The sequence below is a fragment of the Macrobrachium nipponense genome, chromosome 26, assembly GCF_015104395.2.
Source record: "Macrobrachium nipponense isolate FS-2020 chromosome 26, ASM1510439v2, whole genome shotgun sequence".
Classification (NCBI taxonomy): domain Eukaryota; kingdom Metazoa; phylum Arthropoda; class Malacostraca; order Decapoda; family Palaemonidae; genus Macrobrachium; species Macrobrachium nipponense.
The window spans coordinates 22,460,793-22,477,695 of record NC_087215.1 but is presented as its reverse complement, the minus strand read 5'-3'; the positions used below and the strand labels follow the sequence as shown (position 1 = coordinate 22,477,695).

Genomic DNA, 16,903 nt, shown 5'->3' with positions numbered 1-16,903 from the left:
ACTTAAGACAACAACCCTCATTTACAGTTCCTTAATACAGGGGTCAGCAGTACAATAATGCATGAAACGTGCCAAATTCCGGCAATGTTCCTCTAGGCATGCAAAATTTCCATAGGACCCTTTATCCTAAAAAAGCCTTACATATGTTAGCTTTTTATTTCATTTCACACCAGTACGTATTTCTTTGTTTTTCATTTATATTCCTTTACCTGTAAATGTTGTTATACTTTTTTATTCTTCACTTTCAAAGGTTACAATTGTGATATTTGATTAGTTTCTGCTACTCATTCCTTTATATACTATTCTATATTTTGTGTAATGTAACAAAATGCATACATAGTAGACACAAAAAGAATTCAAACCAGCTACAAAGGACTACAAAAGATTCCAATATTATAAAAATCTTACTCAACTAACCTTAAAGACTACATATCCTCCAGCCAACCCCCGAAGTGCTGCTCCTACATAAAGGACATCTAGTGAAACCATAGGACTTGCCGCCACCAGAAGACAAACTAAATTTAGTCCCAGACTACCAAGGAAGGGTATTAACATGACTACTTTGCGGGAATATCTGGAACATGAACTTGTGTAAGATTTGGTTTAGCAGTGGCTTCACATGCATTATTAGATATCAGAGGAGGCATAAATATCATTATAACTTTTCATATATAACATTAATAATCTAAATAAATCTAAAGCCTTATTACAAATGCTTTAAATTACAAAAGCAAGGAAACCACAGTAACTATAGTACAGAGAAAGAGTTTTTCACAGTAGTAAAGTCTGGTTTAGAGCAGTGACTTGATTCTCTAGTAAATGGAGCACTGTAATCCATAAGCATAGCAGAAATGATGTTACCACAAAGTTTTCCCAATTTTTGCAAACACTACAAAAGAGGCTGTCACAATGGGAAATGTTCACCCACTTAAAATCGACTGCACAAAGTGGCCTACTTTTGAAAAATTAGCCTTCACACAACGCCTTACCTATCAAGGGCCAGACCAAGAATCTGCGACATTATAACTGCCAAAATTCCAGTGATGACACTTATCCACATGACTCTCTTCACTGCTTCTGCCTGGACACCAGAGAGCTTGTCTACCTGCCCAATTGCTTCAAAATTCCTGCATACCTGCAATATGGTAGTACGTACATCAGTCTTTATTTACCCCTGTACTTCAGTATTACATAAACTACACAACATGAGTTAATAAAAAAAAAGGCAGCCAACATTTATCCAACTTTTTCTTGATTCAACTAATATAAACATACATTTGATATATCATGCAATCTCTAAACTGAATATAACACTGCAATGAAATATCATCTCCAGTAACTTATAGTGCTAACCATAGTATTTCCAAATTAAAGAAATAAATTTTCCATGCTCTTACATAATTAAGTACAGTAAAGAAATAACATCGCACAAATGTAAAAGCCCTAGCATGCATAAACTAAAGTCAAAGTTTTATCTCTGCATTCCTTGGTATGTTCTTTTTAGCTCCAAACATATCTTTATTAATTTTCGTAAATGGTTAAAAGTAGAAGTACGTATCATATGCTGCAATCAAATTTGGAGCAACTTTGTGATACCAATAACAGGTTCTCCTGGCATAGCTTGTGTATATAAACAATATAAACAAAGATAGGCAGTGTATTTCCTATCTACTGTACTTTACAATTGTACTATATATTTGAGACTGATTCTGTACAATGGCCAAAGGTCAAGTAGCCAATGACAAGCTTCTGAAAAGTGTAATGATATAAGCAAATTTTAGTACACCATCCACATAACAGTACAGTTGTCAAATATCTTCAAATCTTTAACATTCAAAGTGAACACAACAATGGAGAGAGAAAGTTAAGAGATTGTTTTAGATGAATGCTGATAAATTATTCTCTTGATATAACCTTAATATTAATTTCACACAGTATTTATTGCCCTTTCACATCCTTCTCACCTCTTCAGAATAATTTTGAGCACAAAGTCTGTAGAATATGAAATCTTGCTGGACACTCATCTGTACAGTATCTGCTATGTTGTACAGGAACACAACAGGTTCTACAGTAATTCTCCACATGTTCTGTAAAAGATTTTAACATTGAAATTTTTTTAGTATACTTGGACACATGTAAATGGTTGAACCAGTCTTATTGTTTTCAACTGCCTACTATCAAAATGTTAAATCTATATTCAATGAGAATTATAATAAGATAAAAATGTATTTAACAAGTTGGTTTTGAGATTGTTCAGTCCCAAGTCCTTGGAAACTGGAGAGTATCCACTATTCTTGTTCAAACCTTTAAAACCTCATAAATTCTTATGGTAACGTTCCTAGATGTTTACTGAATATGGCAATTTTCCATAAATTTCATCATCTTACCACTACCTGCCTTGTGAGTATGAAATGTTTCAAGAGATATATCTAATGATGATGAAAAACATTCTTCATAAACCTTGATGTAGGTAACCCATTCCAATAATAAATCCCTCTCCTCCACAAAACACAACTTCACTGAAAGTCAATTACCTGGATATCTGTACCTTCCACTGTCAAGATAAAGGATATAGGCCTGTGCTGTATGCAATGCTAATGGAAAGACAAGAGGTGTCCCTTGAAAGTGAAGACCAAGTGTGCAAGGTTAGGCTGAAATTAACTTCGGTAGCCATTACATTTTTTCTTTTAAGGTGTTCTATGTCATGTTAGGAAGAGAGGAACACAGTGAGGCAACTGCCCCATCGACCCTCAGCACGCTACGGTTGCTTATTGCATCCCTATAGCTAACTATCCTTAAACATTTTTATGCATTATAAAATTCACTGGAGCTATTTATAGCTATATAGCTATTATTGACTAATTACATATCTTTCAAGTGATGATGAGCTGATTTACTCATCTGCTACCTTTCCAGCTCTGTGCATGGCACTCGTTTTTGGTTTTCGGTAGATCTAGGGTACCTATCCGCGGCGGCCCAGACTATGGCAGTTGCGGTTCTTCTATGCAGTATTACATACTGAACAAGAAATTTAAGTAATATTTATTCGGACGACTGTAATTAAACCCCCAGGGGCCAGTACTAAACACGGCAAAATACATTGGACGCCCCAATCCTAGTGGATGTTGTATCCGCGGTTGCGTTTCTTGCAGGGTAATTCTAAGAATACTAGTTCTGCACGAAACTGCAAGGGAACGTAACCGCGGATACAACATCCACTAGGGATTGGGGGCATCCAATGTATTTTGGCAGTTTTTAGTACTGGCCCCTGGGGGTTAATTACTTTAAATTCTTGTTCAGTAAGTAAAATAACATAGGAAAACGTCAATTCCCCTTCCCAAAAACCCTGTCTCCTGCTGGGGTATGCCATACTGCCGGATATGTAGGAGATGGGATAATACAAGAATGAGTGGTTGACACCTAAAATAATGGCTAAATATGCATAGTACTATAAACACTTTCTGTCAGAAATAGTATAGGCTACATGGTTTATGTGCAGGAGTATATTTTTAAATAAGAGTACCTAGTAATCATTAAATACTCTAGGGTACTGTTAACCATTACCTAGTTTAGCTTACACTACTACCTAGCCCTACTACCTATATCCTACTTTCACTACCTAGTACTAGGTACTAGCCTACCTAGTTAATAAATAACCCTACCAAGCAAAATAGGTAGCTTACCTACTGATAAACCTTAGGCTAGGATAGGTAAATTACCTAGTAGCTATGGTAATACACTTACCGGATCTCTTGAAGCAATTGAATTCAACAATCCTTGATCTTACGCCAAATTTCATTCTTACGAAAATCTACGTTCCTTTTGTTTCACGTATTAGTAAGAGAGAAGTCACATAGGACTATATTAGTTTTTACCGAGGCAAGGAATAGGGATCCTCAGAGTCTATTGCGGCGTCCGACAGGCACAATCACTGTCGTCTGTCACATGCATGTATCATGAAAGTGGCTTTGTCTATGCAACGGCCCCTCAATTCTGAAAATTCCTATTTTCCTTTCTGTTTTCTTTCCTGCGGATTTATCAACAAAACTTGAATACCTACTTCCTATTAACGAGTCAGTTATATAATCACGATATTTAAGTATATGGGGAAAAGGTGTCCCATGTAGGTATATTCAATCAATAATCTAGTTTTTCTCATATTTCTTGTACACGTTTAGGCCTCTTTCCGCCTTGACTAGGCCTAATCATTTCCTTTATTATTGACCTATACCTGTAGGACTAGCTTCTAATTTAGTATCTGAAAGGTTCATTACTACTTTCGGTTGCATACTCCTTTACGATGTCTCTGCACTATTATCCGCAATATTCTTCTCGTTTCCTAGTTTGTACTGTACCTTGTCCTGATTTTTTTTCCTGCAGATGCCATAACGTATGTAATGAGACTGTTCACCCATGAGCATTGTTTACAGAGTATGTTGTTCCATTCTATACGTATTTGTTTACTCTCATTCTAGTTTGTCACCACCCCTATAACGCCATAATTAATGTTTGCCATGAATTCCAAGTTTGCGCTTCTAAGATCTCGTAACAACACAACATAAAGGGACAGATTAAGTTATCAAACAGTGAAATGGCTTCACATGACAATAATCATCATCGTATGACAACGTTATATTCTCAGGTGATTGCGTTAAAAAATATATGATGCGCAGATGATTAGTATACACATTTCATCTTAAATTCAGATTAAGTCCAGTGGAAGTAAAAAATGCAGTTATCTATCTGATAGCGTTGATTTCTTATCTCATTAAGAGGCAAGCAATTTGAAATAAGCATCACGAGGTAGGAGGTCGGATATGAAAGATTAGAATGGAATTGTACTATAGTTTGCTATTGAAAAGTCCCTTCTACTCTCGCTTCCTTCATACAATATGCGAACATTATCTCTGGAATAAAATCATCTTTATCTCAGTTGATGCAAGGGAAAGGTGTGTGATAGTACTTCTAACTTAGAGAGAGAGAGAGAGAGAGAGAGAGAGAGAGAGAGAGAGAGAGAGAGAGAATGACCGACACAGGATGCGCGCGTTCACGACGGATGAGCTGTTTTTTTCCGTTTAGAGATGTGACGTAGCTTATGTTCGGTTGAATCATTCATTTCGATTTTTTTCGATGATTCATGGAAAAGTGACCTGCGTGTGTGTGTGTGTGTGTGTGTGTGTGTGTGTGTGTGTGTGTGTGTGTGTGTGTGTGTGTGTGTGTGTGTGTGTGATGACTTTATACAATGTGCTTGAAAAAGATAAACCCAATCATCAACAGAATATTACGAAGTAAATACTGAAAATTTACTACAAAAAATATGTAGCAAAAAAAATAAATAAATAAAAAAAATTTCCAAAACCTTAACTGCTTCTATACACCTACGCAGACTAAACTGAAGACTCGTCAATCATCATCACACATTGCACCATTATCGCCACTATCTACTACACATCTTCAGCACACTCTCCTTTCCGATATCTCTCAATCTCCACCTTCCCGGTACTTTCTAGTATTCCTCTCTTTGCGTTTTATAAAAATATACACTTATTCAGCAACGTATCATCCGTTTTCTCTACATGAGCGAACCATCTCAAAACACCAAATATAACCCTTTCATCACTTCTATATATCCAGCAACTTGCTCTTTAATTTACAGTTGTTTATATAAATGTGTGTGTGTGTGTGTGCGCCCGAACTCTTATAAATGAACTATCTCTTTCACCTATGAACTGCTTATGGGGAACTATGCCATACTGTATGAACTTCGGTGTGTACTGAAAATTCCTGTGATAAGCATAGAGATACGGACAACCCAAAACTGAATTAAACCTGATCTTACTAGCCTAAAAGACTCTTTCATCTTGGCTCCTGTTACGCTGTTAATCTCTCTCTCTCTCTCTCTCTCTCTCTCTCTCTCTCTCTCTCTCTCTCTCTCTCTCTCTCCATTTAAATGTCCCCATTAGTGGAGCGCTGATCAACAACCTGGTGGACTTTTTGGGGTTATTAATTTTATATTCCACTTTCGGCCTGCGAGCTAAACGTACGGGTTATACCTCGAATTGGGTTACCTTGTATAATAATAATAATAATAATAATAATAATAATAATAATAATAATAATAATAATAATAATAATAACAACAATAATATTAATAATAATAATAATAATAATAATAATAATAATAATAATAATAATAATAATAGTCCTAACATCAGGAAGTGTGGAAACCCTGAAAACAAGAATCCTTTCGTGTCTGCGGAAAATAACTCACATTTCTGTAGGACGATACGGTACAACTGTGAATTACATAATGATACCATTTCACTTTGCGAACATTGCCTGCAGACTGCAGTAAGATAATTTGACCGTTACAGCAAATTTCAGTTCGTACGTAATTTTAAGTTAAGGTTCGTTCAAATTCACCCAGTTCTGAAATACAAGGAACTTATTTGTTTGTGTTCTTTCGATTTAATCTATGTTTTTAGCGTAAGAAGCGTCTATCTTTCTTTCCCTTTCATTTTTAACCTAGACTCAAATACCGCGAACGTTTAAAGTAACATTTTGCAAACTGTTAAACTTTAAAAATTACGAAAGTACATACAAGCCGGTGATTTGCCATTCAACTATTTACGCAAAATCAGAACAGTTCAAATTTTACAATAATTATTTTTACTAAAGCACAGTTTCACCAACTAGCTATTGGCTTTCGAACACCGTTATGGCCTATTGTCATTTAGACAAACCTGCTAAGGTGTGTAGCAAGTTTCATTAATGCTGAACCTTTGTCTTTAACAAGGCTTGATCACGGCGTTAAGTGTATGAATTTCTATATATATATATATATATATATATATATATATATATATCTATATATATATATATATATATATATATCATATATTATAGTATATATATATATATATATATATATATATATATATATATATATATATATATACTATATATATATATATATATATATATATATATATATACTATATATATATATATATATATATATATCTATATATATTTTATATATAGATCTCTCGTAAATGGATTACGATGACGTTAGTTTTCATTAAAGGCCTATGTGTTATTTGTTCATTGTTATTGCCTTTAAACTTATTTATATTGCATCTCATATAATTGTTTTTTTTTTATATAAGGGCTTAATGTGGTTAAATAAGCTACTGTTATACCCATGGCTCAAACCTTGGTATATAGCGACCTCGGCATGCTCAATAAGAATGTTCTCGTTGTGAAAAATAAATAAAAGGAGCCCTTTCGCGCACACAGTCATATAATCATTATTGCCTTGCAAAGCGCACAAAGAAATATATTGCAAGAAAGATTTCGGCACCATTTTCAATAAGCTCTTACAAGTCTAGTAATCGCAAGTCGATTCAGAGTTACAGAATGTTAACTGTCAAATGATTTCACTCATAAGGTAACACACACACACACACACACACACACACACACACACACACACACACATATATATATATATATATTAATTATATATATATATATATATATATTATATATATGGTATTTCTACAGAAGCAGAAGTAAAACTGCATAGAAAAACTGCAACTGCCATAGTCTAGGCCGCCGCAGATAAGTACCCTAGATCTACCTATATATATATATATATATATATCATATATATATATATATATATATATATATATATACTATTATATATACATATATATATATCTTAAAACTATATATATATTATAATATAGATATATATATAGATCTCATATATTCGTTGTTATATATATGTGTGTGTGTGTGTGTGTGTGTGTGTCACCTTATGAGTGAAATAGGCAATAATGATTATATGGCTGTGTGCGCGAAAGGGCTCCTTTTATTTATTATTCACAACGAGAATACATTCTTATTGAGCTAGCCGAAGGTCGCTATATACCAAGGTTTGAACCATGGGTATAACAGTAGCTTACTTGACCACATTAAGTTATATATATAAAAAAAACTATTAAATGAAATACAATATAAATAATTTAAAGTCAATAACAATGAACAAATAACACATAGGCCTATAATGAAAACTAACGTCATCGTAATCCATTTACGAGAGATCGAGACTGCAGCACCCAAGAGGATAATTATATTTTCAACCTTCCTGTCGTAATTATCTGTAAAGTACGAAAAAAAATCCACAATCTGTCAACTGGAGATACTGTGCAAATGATAAATGAAGAGAAAATGATCAAGAAACCGCGGGTCCCAGTCACGAGTCCACAGATGATAATCACCAAGGCGATGAAAACTCACAATCTTATTCCTATCATAGTATAACAGAGATGAACGAACACTACTATCACCATATCAAATACCCTTGACTGTTACTACGTACAACAACATTAAGGATAAGCCTGCCGTGAAGTACTTACTTGTGCTGTGGTAGTTCGTTATTAAATAAAAAAAAAAAATAGTATTGACTCTTCTTTTCTAATTAGCTTGCCATAAGTAACTTGTTCCGGAACGTTAACAAAGACGAGTCTTCCCTTTCGTGCGTCATCATCACAACGACGTCTTGAGAATGCCGAAATACCGTTGTTGTCCTACGACAAGAGACGGAGTGAGCTAATCGGTATTATTCAAGTCACAACTCTGATATTGATTGTTATTTGTCTCTCGGTTCTAGACTTCTTCACCTGATGTATAATTCCTGTCGAGATTTCATTTAACTCGTTTTATTTTCGTGGCACCATGGCGAATTTCCAAGCGCCCATGCATGCAAGGGTCGAGGAACTGACACAATATCACAAGCGAAACATCCAACCGTCCCGAACGTAGACTTGGCACTGATCAGCTGATGCGGCAGCGGCATTCTGCTCTGCTCAGAGAACGGTATGTTAGCGTCGTCTGCTTAAGCACACGGCACGCTTTGGGCATAAATTGGGTTGGTGCCCGTGTCTTTTTCATGATTGTTCTCTTGAATAATAACACGTTTCGTTGCCAGCCATAAAAAGTTGCCGACTAGAATTTTTGTTAAGCGTTTAAAACAAAAACATAAAAATATTGTTTAGGTTGTTAATTCTTAGTCATTATTTTTTCTCCTAAATTTAACAGATGCGTCATGCCCTCGTGTTAAAGATAAGGTAAACTTCAAAAACAAAATAAATTTTTATCTTAAGATTACAAGTAAAAGATGAACGAAAGATAATGCAGCTGGATATGAATTACTCATCCTTTCGAGAAATTGTACATGTTACCATTTTGTCATTTTCATCATTCATGGTTGTTAAGAGTAGTTGGGGCTGAGGAAGACTAGCCAGAAAATTAACATCAAGTAAGGGCATCTGAAGATGGAACTACGAGAGACCACCCTCAGCTGCACTAAATAAATTATTCTTAAAAAGTTTTGGTTGTAAAACTAAGTAAACGAGAATGGAAGTAAAAAGGCTAAAAGCTTTGGTCTGAAGGAACGCTCCAAACACTTCTTAGTAATGGCTACAGTGCACCACCACAGGCATATTTGCTCGTGGGCATGATACCTGCTTGGTAACCCGTTTCTTTACCTTCTGGAAACCAGCCAGAGGGCTACCATGGATACTTGCTTAATACGTGAATAACTAATGAAAACAACTTCCCTAGTGGTAGGTATTACATTTGCGTGTTGAGAGCGACTGATACCAGCCATACGATGCAACGGTTGCGTATGGCAGTAGGCTTCCTGGCTGGCTCACCCATGGGTTGGCTAGAGAATTAGTTCTTATGCATTATTTGTTTATATTTACTGTATCAGACATACAGCCCATTTAACTTGTTTTACATTCTTCTCGGCTCAACCCATATTTGGCGTAGCAATTTAATTAGATGTTTCCAGCTTTATACAGGTATCTTACGTCCTCCATTAGTCTATTCCTTTGTCAGCTATTTATCTGTCATTTCCAGACGTCGTCCTTGCATTTATAATACTATTAGAGGACACATGCATTAGTACGTATTTGTTTTGGCAGATGTTGTACTGGTAGAGGCCTTTCCCGACTCCAATCCCTCTTAATTAATAAAAATTTGGGGTTTTATAACAGAATATCTACATTAGATTGTTTCATCGCTTTCACTATGATGCAACTACCACAGTAAGTTTTAAAAAATGCATCTCAGCATGTTTATATGAAAAGTTCCCAACTATGGAGTTGTCCAGGCTCTTAAAAGGTGGTATTACAGGTTCTTTCCAAACCGTATCTTTTTCAGAAAAGTAAAAATAAAATAAAAAGCTAGACGCATTCCTCACCGTTAAAAAGCTTAAAGTAACACTTCCTTTGGTGTAAGAACTGATTTCACAGTGCCCTGTGATTTAAGAGCAAATACTGCAGGTTTGCAAAAAACAGTCTGTTAGCCCACAAATGCAATCAGTATTTGTATAATCCGAAGTACATTTTTTGTAAGCAGGACTCAAAATTATCGCAGTTGGTCAGAGCTGCTGTAAGACTGGCCTCGGATAGCATATACTGTCAACCACTTGCTCATTGGCTAAGTTGCTACCGTTGAATATAGATGAAATAAGCTGTAGTTTTGCTTGTTGTCAAAAGGTATACAGGTAGGGGGGATACCATCAACAAAGTGATTGCCCAGATAAATTCATATGCAAAACGTTACTGATGTTCGGTGATTAACGACCACCCTTTAATGTAGATAAAAATTGAAGCTCATGAAATTCGTAATTAACTGCACAGCACAGATTTTTACGCAGTAAATGGATTCTTTCATTTTTGTTCCTATTACTCCCCTTCCGATGTCATGCGATGGATGCAAGGTATTTGAGTTTAAACGCTAGCATTCACTGGGAGCACTGCCAAGAATGCTTTTTATGCTCATCAGTGATGCATAATTTTACTAGCAATTGTTTAGCTTTCACTGCTTTTGCAACGAGCTCACCTAGACCTAGTTGATTTCCTTTGAGCAATCCCATTCAAATAAAGTAGTACTATGTCATTATGTTTCTAAAAATACCAAGACATGTATTTCCTCGAAATTGCTCTTTCTCTGAAAAGTGTAAAAAAAATTTTGAGGATGAATATGCCATGAGAGCTCTCTTTCAAGGAGTATTACAATGTTACCAATAATTATTCAGGCTTAGATTTTTGCATCATAAGGATGAAATTGCTAAGTTAGCATATGGTTTTGTGATAAAATTCACTTCTAAAAATTAACATTTTGACTACACACACCATGGCTCACATTTCCTTCAATTTCTATTACTTTTTCCTCATGCTAATTTCTCTGCTCATGTTGTATAATCCAGGGTAAAAAAATATTCATTCAGGGTACTTTATAGTACAGCACTGTAACAAAGGTACATTAAAAAAACTGCCGCCACCACCCCCAACCTCCAAGCCTCAACTTAGCTCCCTTACCCCAGAAGCCCCAAGAAGTAACAGCATGTTTTCTTTTTAAATGTGCAATCATAAATATATGAAATTTCTCGGAAATATTACGTTTCTTGACCCTTGTCTGTCTACTATAATAGCTACCAGTGATGATGAGACAAACAAACAGTAGTGGGAGTACTATATAATTTTTGCAGAAATACCTTGGTCATGTGGCTTCCAAAAGCACATAAAATAGCTCAAAATAAAAAAATAATAAAAAAATAAAACATGATTAGGCTTGCCCCCTCCCCAAACAAAAATCTGAAATGACGCCCGAGTTCATATAAAAAGAAATTGAAAGAAAGAAAAGTAACGCTCACAATTCTAAACACAAACGAAAGGCAACCACAACATTATTATATTAAACTAACCATGAAAATCAAAGCAAACACCAAAGCATCGACACATTAACCCACATTTAATCACCAGACTAAAGTTTGCAAAACAATGCCATAGTAAATAAACTTTATATTAATTCAACCACTGAGGAATTAAAGAAGATAGAACAATGAAAACGCTTCAGCTCATGTGGTGTCTGTAAGTGCTGTTTCCATTATGAAGCATCCGATCAGGACCAAACTTTATACATTCTCAAACTGTACTACAAGCAAAGGATTGTGTAGACTAATATCATCAAAGCTGTAGCTTGGTGATTTACTCTCCCAACCCAAAGGCTTTATCATGCACATTGTGAATCCCGAAGCATCTTCCAATCAGCGTGAGTAGCTGTCACATGCAAATACAATAGATGATTAATCCTCAAAGAAGAAATCAGAATGACTGAATGTGAAAAATTCCAGTGATAAAAAATGTCAAAAGAAAATTTATTACCGGAATACCCAGCACAACACACTGACGATGTGTATTACTACACTGATAATTCCAACAGGCCAGGGGGCTTGAAATACAGTTATTTTTGGTCCCTAGATTGTATGAAATTTATTTATTGAATTGTAAAAAAGGTACTCAGTTCTCATCATTAAGCGTTGATACTAAGCTATAGCACATGGTTCATAATAAGAAGTAAGTGTACTATAATTATAAATTTGTACAATCAAACACTAGTGCCTATAAATAATTTTTTTACTGAAGTTTACAAAAACTTTTAAATTAGAAATAAAAAAGTTTTTAAAGAAACGCATTTATCATAATCAACCTTGCTCCATGCAAAGTGGACCCAGTCATAGCAACTTGAAGGAATTTGAAAGAATAAGTCCAACCAATGTTCAGTGACACCCCCAGCGCACCACAAGGTGACACAAGGTGACACAAGGTACTGAAAGTCAACTTTTATTGTAAAATATATATTGCCTCTTTTATGAGACCCATCAATCAAACTTAGCCATAACCACATTCTAGAAAGGAGGATGAAACACATAAGACTGAAAAAAATAAATTGCATACATACTGATGCATACAAAACACACCTGAGCCAATGAAAACCTCATTAATCACAGTGGGTTCCTTCAAAATTGGATGCAATGGAAGATGCAACCACAGGTATCAAGTGTGCCATGAATCGAAGGCATAAGGGTTGGTATTTAAAGAAATACAGTTTCATATATTACACTAAATGAAATGAAATGCACCATTGGTGTTCCATATCGACTGCTTTAGGTATCAAATATTGCACTGGTTTAACCAGTTGTGAGGTGGATATGCTGCCACTTGGGAAGGAAACAGCGGCTGATGAAAACACCTGAAAATCCCCCTCAGTGGCAACAAGAAGGTTGTAGTAAGGAAATGAGGACATCCATTAAAACTTGAGAAGGAACAGCAACCCCAAAAAGCAGAACCCTGCACTACCCAAACTGTTACCCAAACTGTTAGTGTTTACAAAAGGAACATAAAAGAATGGAAAGTTTTAACCCTCCGGCTAAAAACAAACACCAAGAGAAAATCAAGATGACTGTTAGATCAAGTATAATATCATAATAAATAAACAATACGTCACATACTCTACTGAATGAAAACGCCAAATTGCAAATGAAAAAAAAAAAAAAAAAAAAAAAAAAAAAAAAAGGAGCTCAAGGCATAAGTTACTGGTAATTGTTAAAGATCAAAATTTATCAAGTAATGATAATCCATAAGGATAATCAAAGGCAAAAGCCACTCTACACAGTGATAATAAATCCTGGTAAAAATGACACTTAAGCAAGACATAACTGACTTTAAGAGATGAAATTATGAATACCAAAAGTGAAGTCAAGTAACCACAATAATGCAAATGCTAATTAACACAATAGCACAAATCTTATTAAACACTAATAAACATGAGCTAACAAATATTTGTAAATTACTTCTGAATAATGATCACAAATATGCACATTAAAATGATACAATTTTTAAAGTATGATTTGCATTTTTCCTAACATACAAACCCTCGCTCTTTACATATGGGGGATTTACTTTCAGTGCAACATCTGAGAAAAATTCTAAATAAATCCAGGGAAGCACAGTAAACACCAGACATTGAGAATCACACAAAAGAATGAGGCATTACTTTGCACGTGACTGTAAAGTCACAACGGCATGCACAGGAATTTCCTCTTTCAAAATCTTTCAAGTTGTTGCACCGCATAGATAGATTAATTATGATAAACCGGTTTCATACAACAAATGCAAAAATCTGTGGACAAAGGTGCTGCATATGCAACACAGAAAAAACTGAAGGAAATGTAAAGCTCATAATGGGGAACTTACCTTTATGATACGAACAAAATTTCTTTGCACATGATATAGTTCAAATAACCATGGTAACAAGCTTGTAATAATATTATGGCTCTCCAAATAGTTGGGAGGAATTTCCTTTTAGTGGTACATTGGATATCTCCTTGGCATTCCAATAAGAGCCAAGACTGTGTTGGGGGGAGTCCTGAGAATTGAACATGTTGTTAGGATAGTGCCAGAAAAGGATGAAGCAAAAGACACTGATAGTGGTTGAAGAAGAATCTTGAATTTGACATGAACTTTGTTCAGGAATAGCAGGCACAATGAACGAATGTCAAATAACACTGGATTTCGTACCATAATCTTCATCTTTCATGGTATTTTATAATACTAAAATTGTGTGCTTTTCTGAGGTGAGGAAATGAAGCCAGAAAGTTCATGACTATGCTTCGGGCAAACTATTTTGGAAAAGGATTTCTCAACCTTCCTTGATGTACTATATATGTTAAGGCAATAACCTTGCCACCTTGGTAAAAGTCATAATTGTATTTAAAAGCTGTAAGGTCAATCAATATTGCTATAAAAACAAAGTTTTATACCTACTCCTGACCAGCTACCAGGAGGGTCACGTTTTTGCCGAGTGAAATAAGTAGTTTACCTTGAAAAACCTTTTCCCTATGGTTATGTGGTTCTGCAGTCTTCATTCCCATAAAGTAAGCAGCCTCATGCTTATACTTAATTAAACATGTAACCTGTACTCATAAAAGTCACTGGTACATCCTGACGCTTCTCAATAATGTATATAGGTATCAACCAGGTCTAAATGTTTTGAGCCTTCCGAGATTTTCACACCTCTTACATTGGCTGTCTTTACAGTGTAGCATCACTAGTCTAATATTAAACTACTCAATAGTAATGATGGTATTATAGCAGCTTTGTACCAGAATGCTATCCAACAACAGCAATATACTCTCCCTTTTGGATGTATGAACCTTTTAACACAGCAGCAATGTTGGCTGGCAGTAGTATTGCAAGATTCAACATAAATTTGCAGCCATGGGAGAACTTGATTGTTGGCATAAGTTAAGTATTATGAATGATGAATACTATACGAAATCTGGGTTATATGGCACAGGAATGCCATGCCATTCAATGACAAATAATTGTTGGATTACATAGCTGATATCCACTATCATCATCAGCAGATATCTTATCCAGACCAAAAAGGGCAAAAATTCTTATTTCTCGGTGCTGTCCTTCAAAAGTTGGTTTCAGTATGAGCATGAAAAAAAAATAATGAAGTCGAAAACTCTGGGACTTGCTCCACTTTTTCCAAGTACTGTAAATGGATTTCTTCTCTTTCCTAAGCACAATGATTCCACATGGCCATATATAACAGTGTCTTGTATGCATTCTTAAGTACAAATACTGGAAGTTGCTCTCCTATTCCAGAATGAACCTCTTTAATGAATAGCTCAATGCTATCTAGGTCCAAATACTTCTCTACTGGTGCAGTTGAGAAAATTTTAAGAGTTAAAAATTAGAAACAAAGAAGCTGTGGTCTACAAAATTATTCAAGACCCTTAGTGAGTTACCCATGGGATCTTTTCTATTTTAAAAAACTGCTAAGGCTGTATAAATCTGGTTGCTACTAACAAAACAATAAGATTTTGCACACTTAAAAGCAGCCTTCATTTCATGGTCTCCCTTAATGTTGACAATGTTAAGCCCGCAATGACCCAATGCATCCTGAAATGATTCCAGGTTAGTAATCTGATGTCAAACAAATTAAACATGGTTAAAGGTATTTACATTATTGCAGGATGCTGTCAAATGTGTACCTCATAATTGTTATGTTCAATGATGACATTACAAAACAATGGATTACACTGTAAAATCGAAGGAACGATAACGAACAAGATTTAGTGCTTTAAATTGGCAATTTATTATTTTGGGTTGTTATATTACAATGTTCAAAACTTTGAATGCATTTTTAATTAAACCCTCAAGGAAACCCACAGTGAAAAATGATATATTTGTTAACAAATAACTGAATCAAGTATAAATCACTAAAAACTTTGTATACAAATGTCCAAAGCTAAAAAACTAAGCAAAGTGTTTTCTATGGCATTTTAAGAGAATACTGGAAGAAGCATATTATTTACAAACACTGTACAGTACAACAAATTCCTCAGTGCTATTCTCACTATCATGGCATATAAAATACATTGCTGAGTTTTGCTAGTTCCTTCATTTGCATACTCAAGTGATTCATACATAACCCCTTTATTTTTTTAACATTACAATATGGATTTCCTTTGGACATACAAGTATTTAAAACAAGTATGCACTGAATCTGATTGTAATAAAATGTCCAAGACTTCAAAACTTCTCTAGAGTATATGTTAAATTCTATTTAGCATTTTACCAAAAATTTGCTATTGAAATTTTTGTTTTGCCTTCTATGTAATTTCATTCTCATTTTCTGATCTCTTATTTACTATGGGACTTGTACACAGTTGTTACTGTAACAATATACTACTTCATCTACTTCCACAAAGACACTCTTTCAAAGTTTCAAGGTAACATTAAGGGTGAATACTACCAGGCGGCCGCTTTTCACAAGCAGCTCGCCAACCTAACCAATAAGTATGTAACTGGTATAAAATTATTGAATTGAGTTACTTGTCACCATGGTGGTAGTATTCACTTAGCTCTCCAGCTTGTGAAACATGAATATATTGGTGGTTGCATTTGATTTTTAGTAATGTATGCACCCCTTGGTTGGTGATTTTTAATTTGCTTTTTATTTACTTCCC

The 16,903-nt window shown here is 34.9% G+C and overlaps 1 protein-coding gene across 2 annotated transcripts in view; it reads right to left on the bottom strand.

The window, feature by feature from the left end:
- LOC135200066 (proton-coupled folate transporter-like) overlaps nt 1-8,878 on the bottom strand; it is a 29,712-nt gene extending 20,834 nt beyond the window's left edge. Inside the window, exons 1-4 of one of the 2 annotated variants that reach the window (XM_064228332.1) lie at nt 8,427-8,878; nt 1,965-2,087; nt 990-1,135; nt 418-574 (exon numbers count right to left, since the gene is read on the bottom strand). In XM_064228332.1, the coding sequence (XP_064084402.1) occupies nt 418-574; nt 990-1,135; nt 1,965-2,084 (423 nt within the window). In that variant the 5' untranslated portion in view covers nt 2,085-2,087; nt 8,427-8,878. Of the gene's footprint in view, nt 1-417; nt 575-989; nt 1,136-1,964; nt 2,088-3,744; nt 3,881-8,426 lie in introns of those variants that run through there. The other variant, XM_064228333.1, reaches the window with a different exon arrangement.
- Between the last annotated feature and the right edge of the window lie 8,025 nt (nt 8,879-16,903).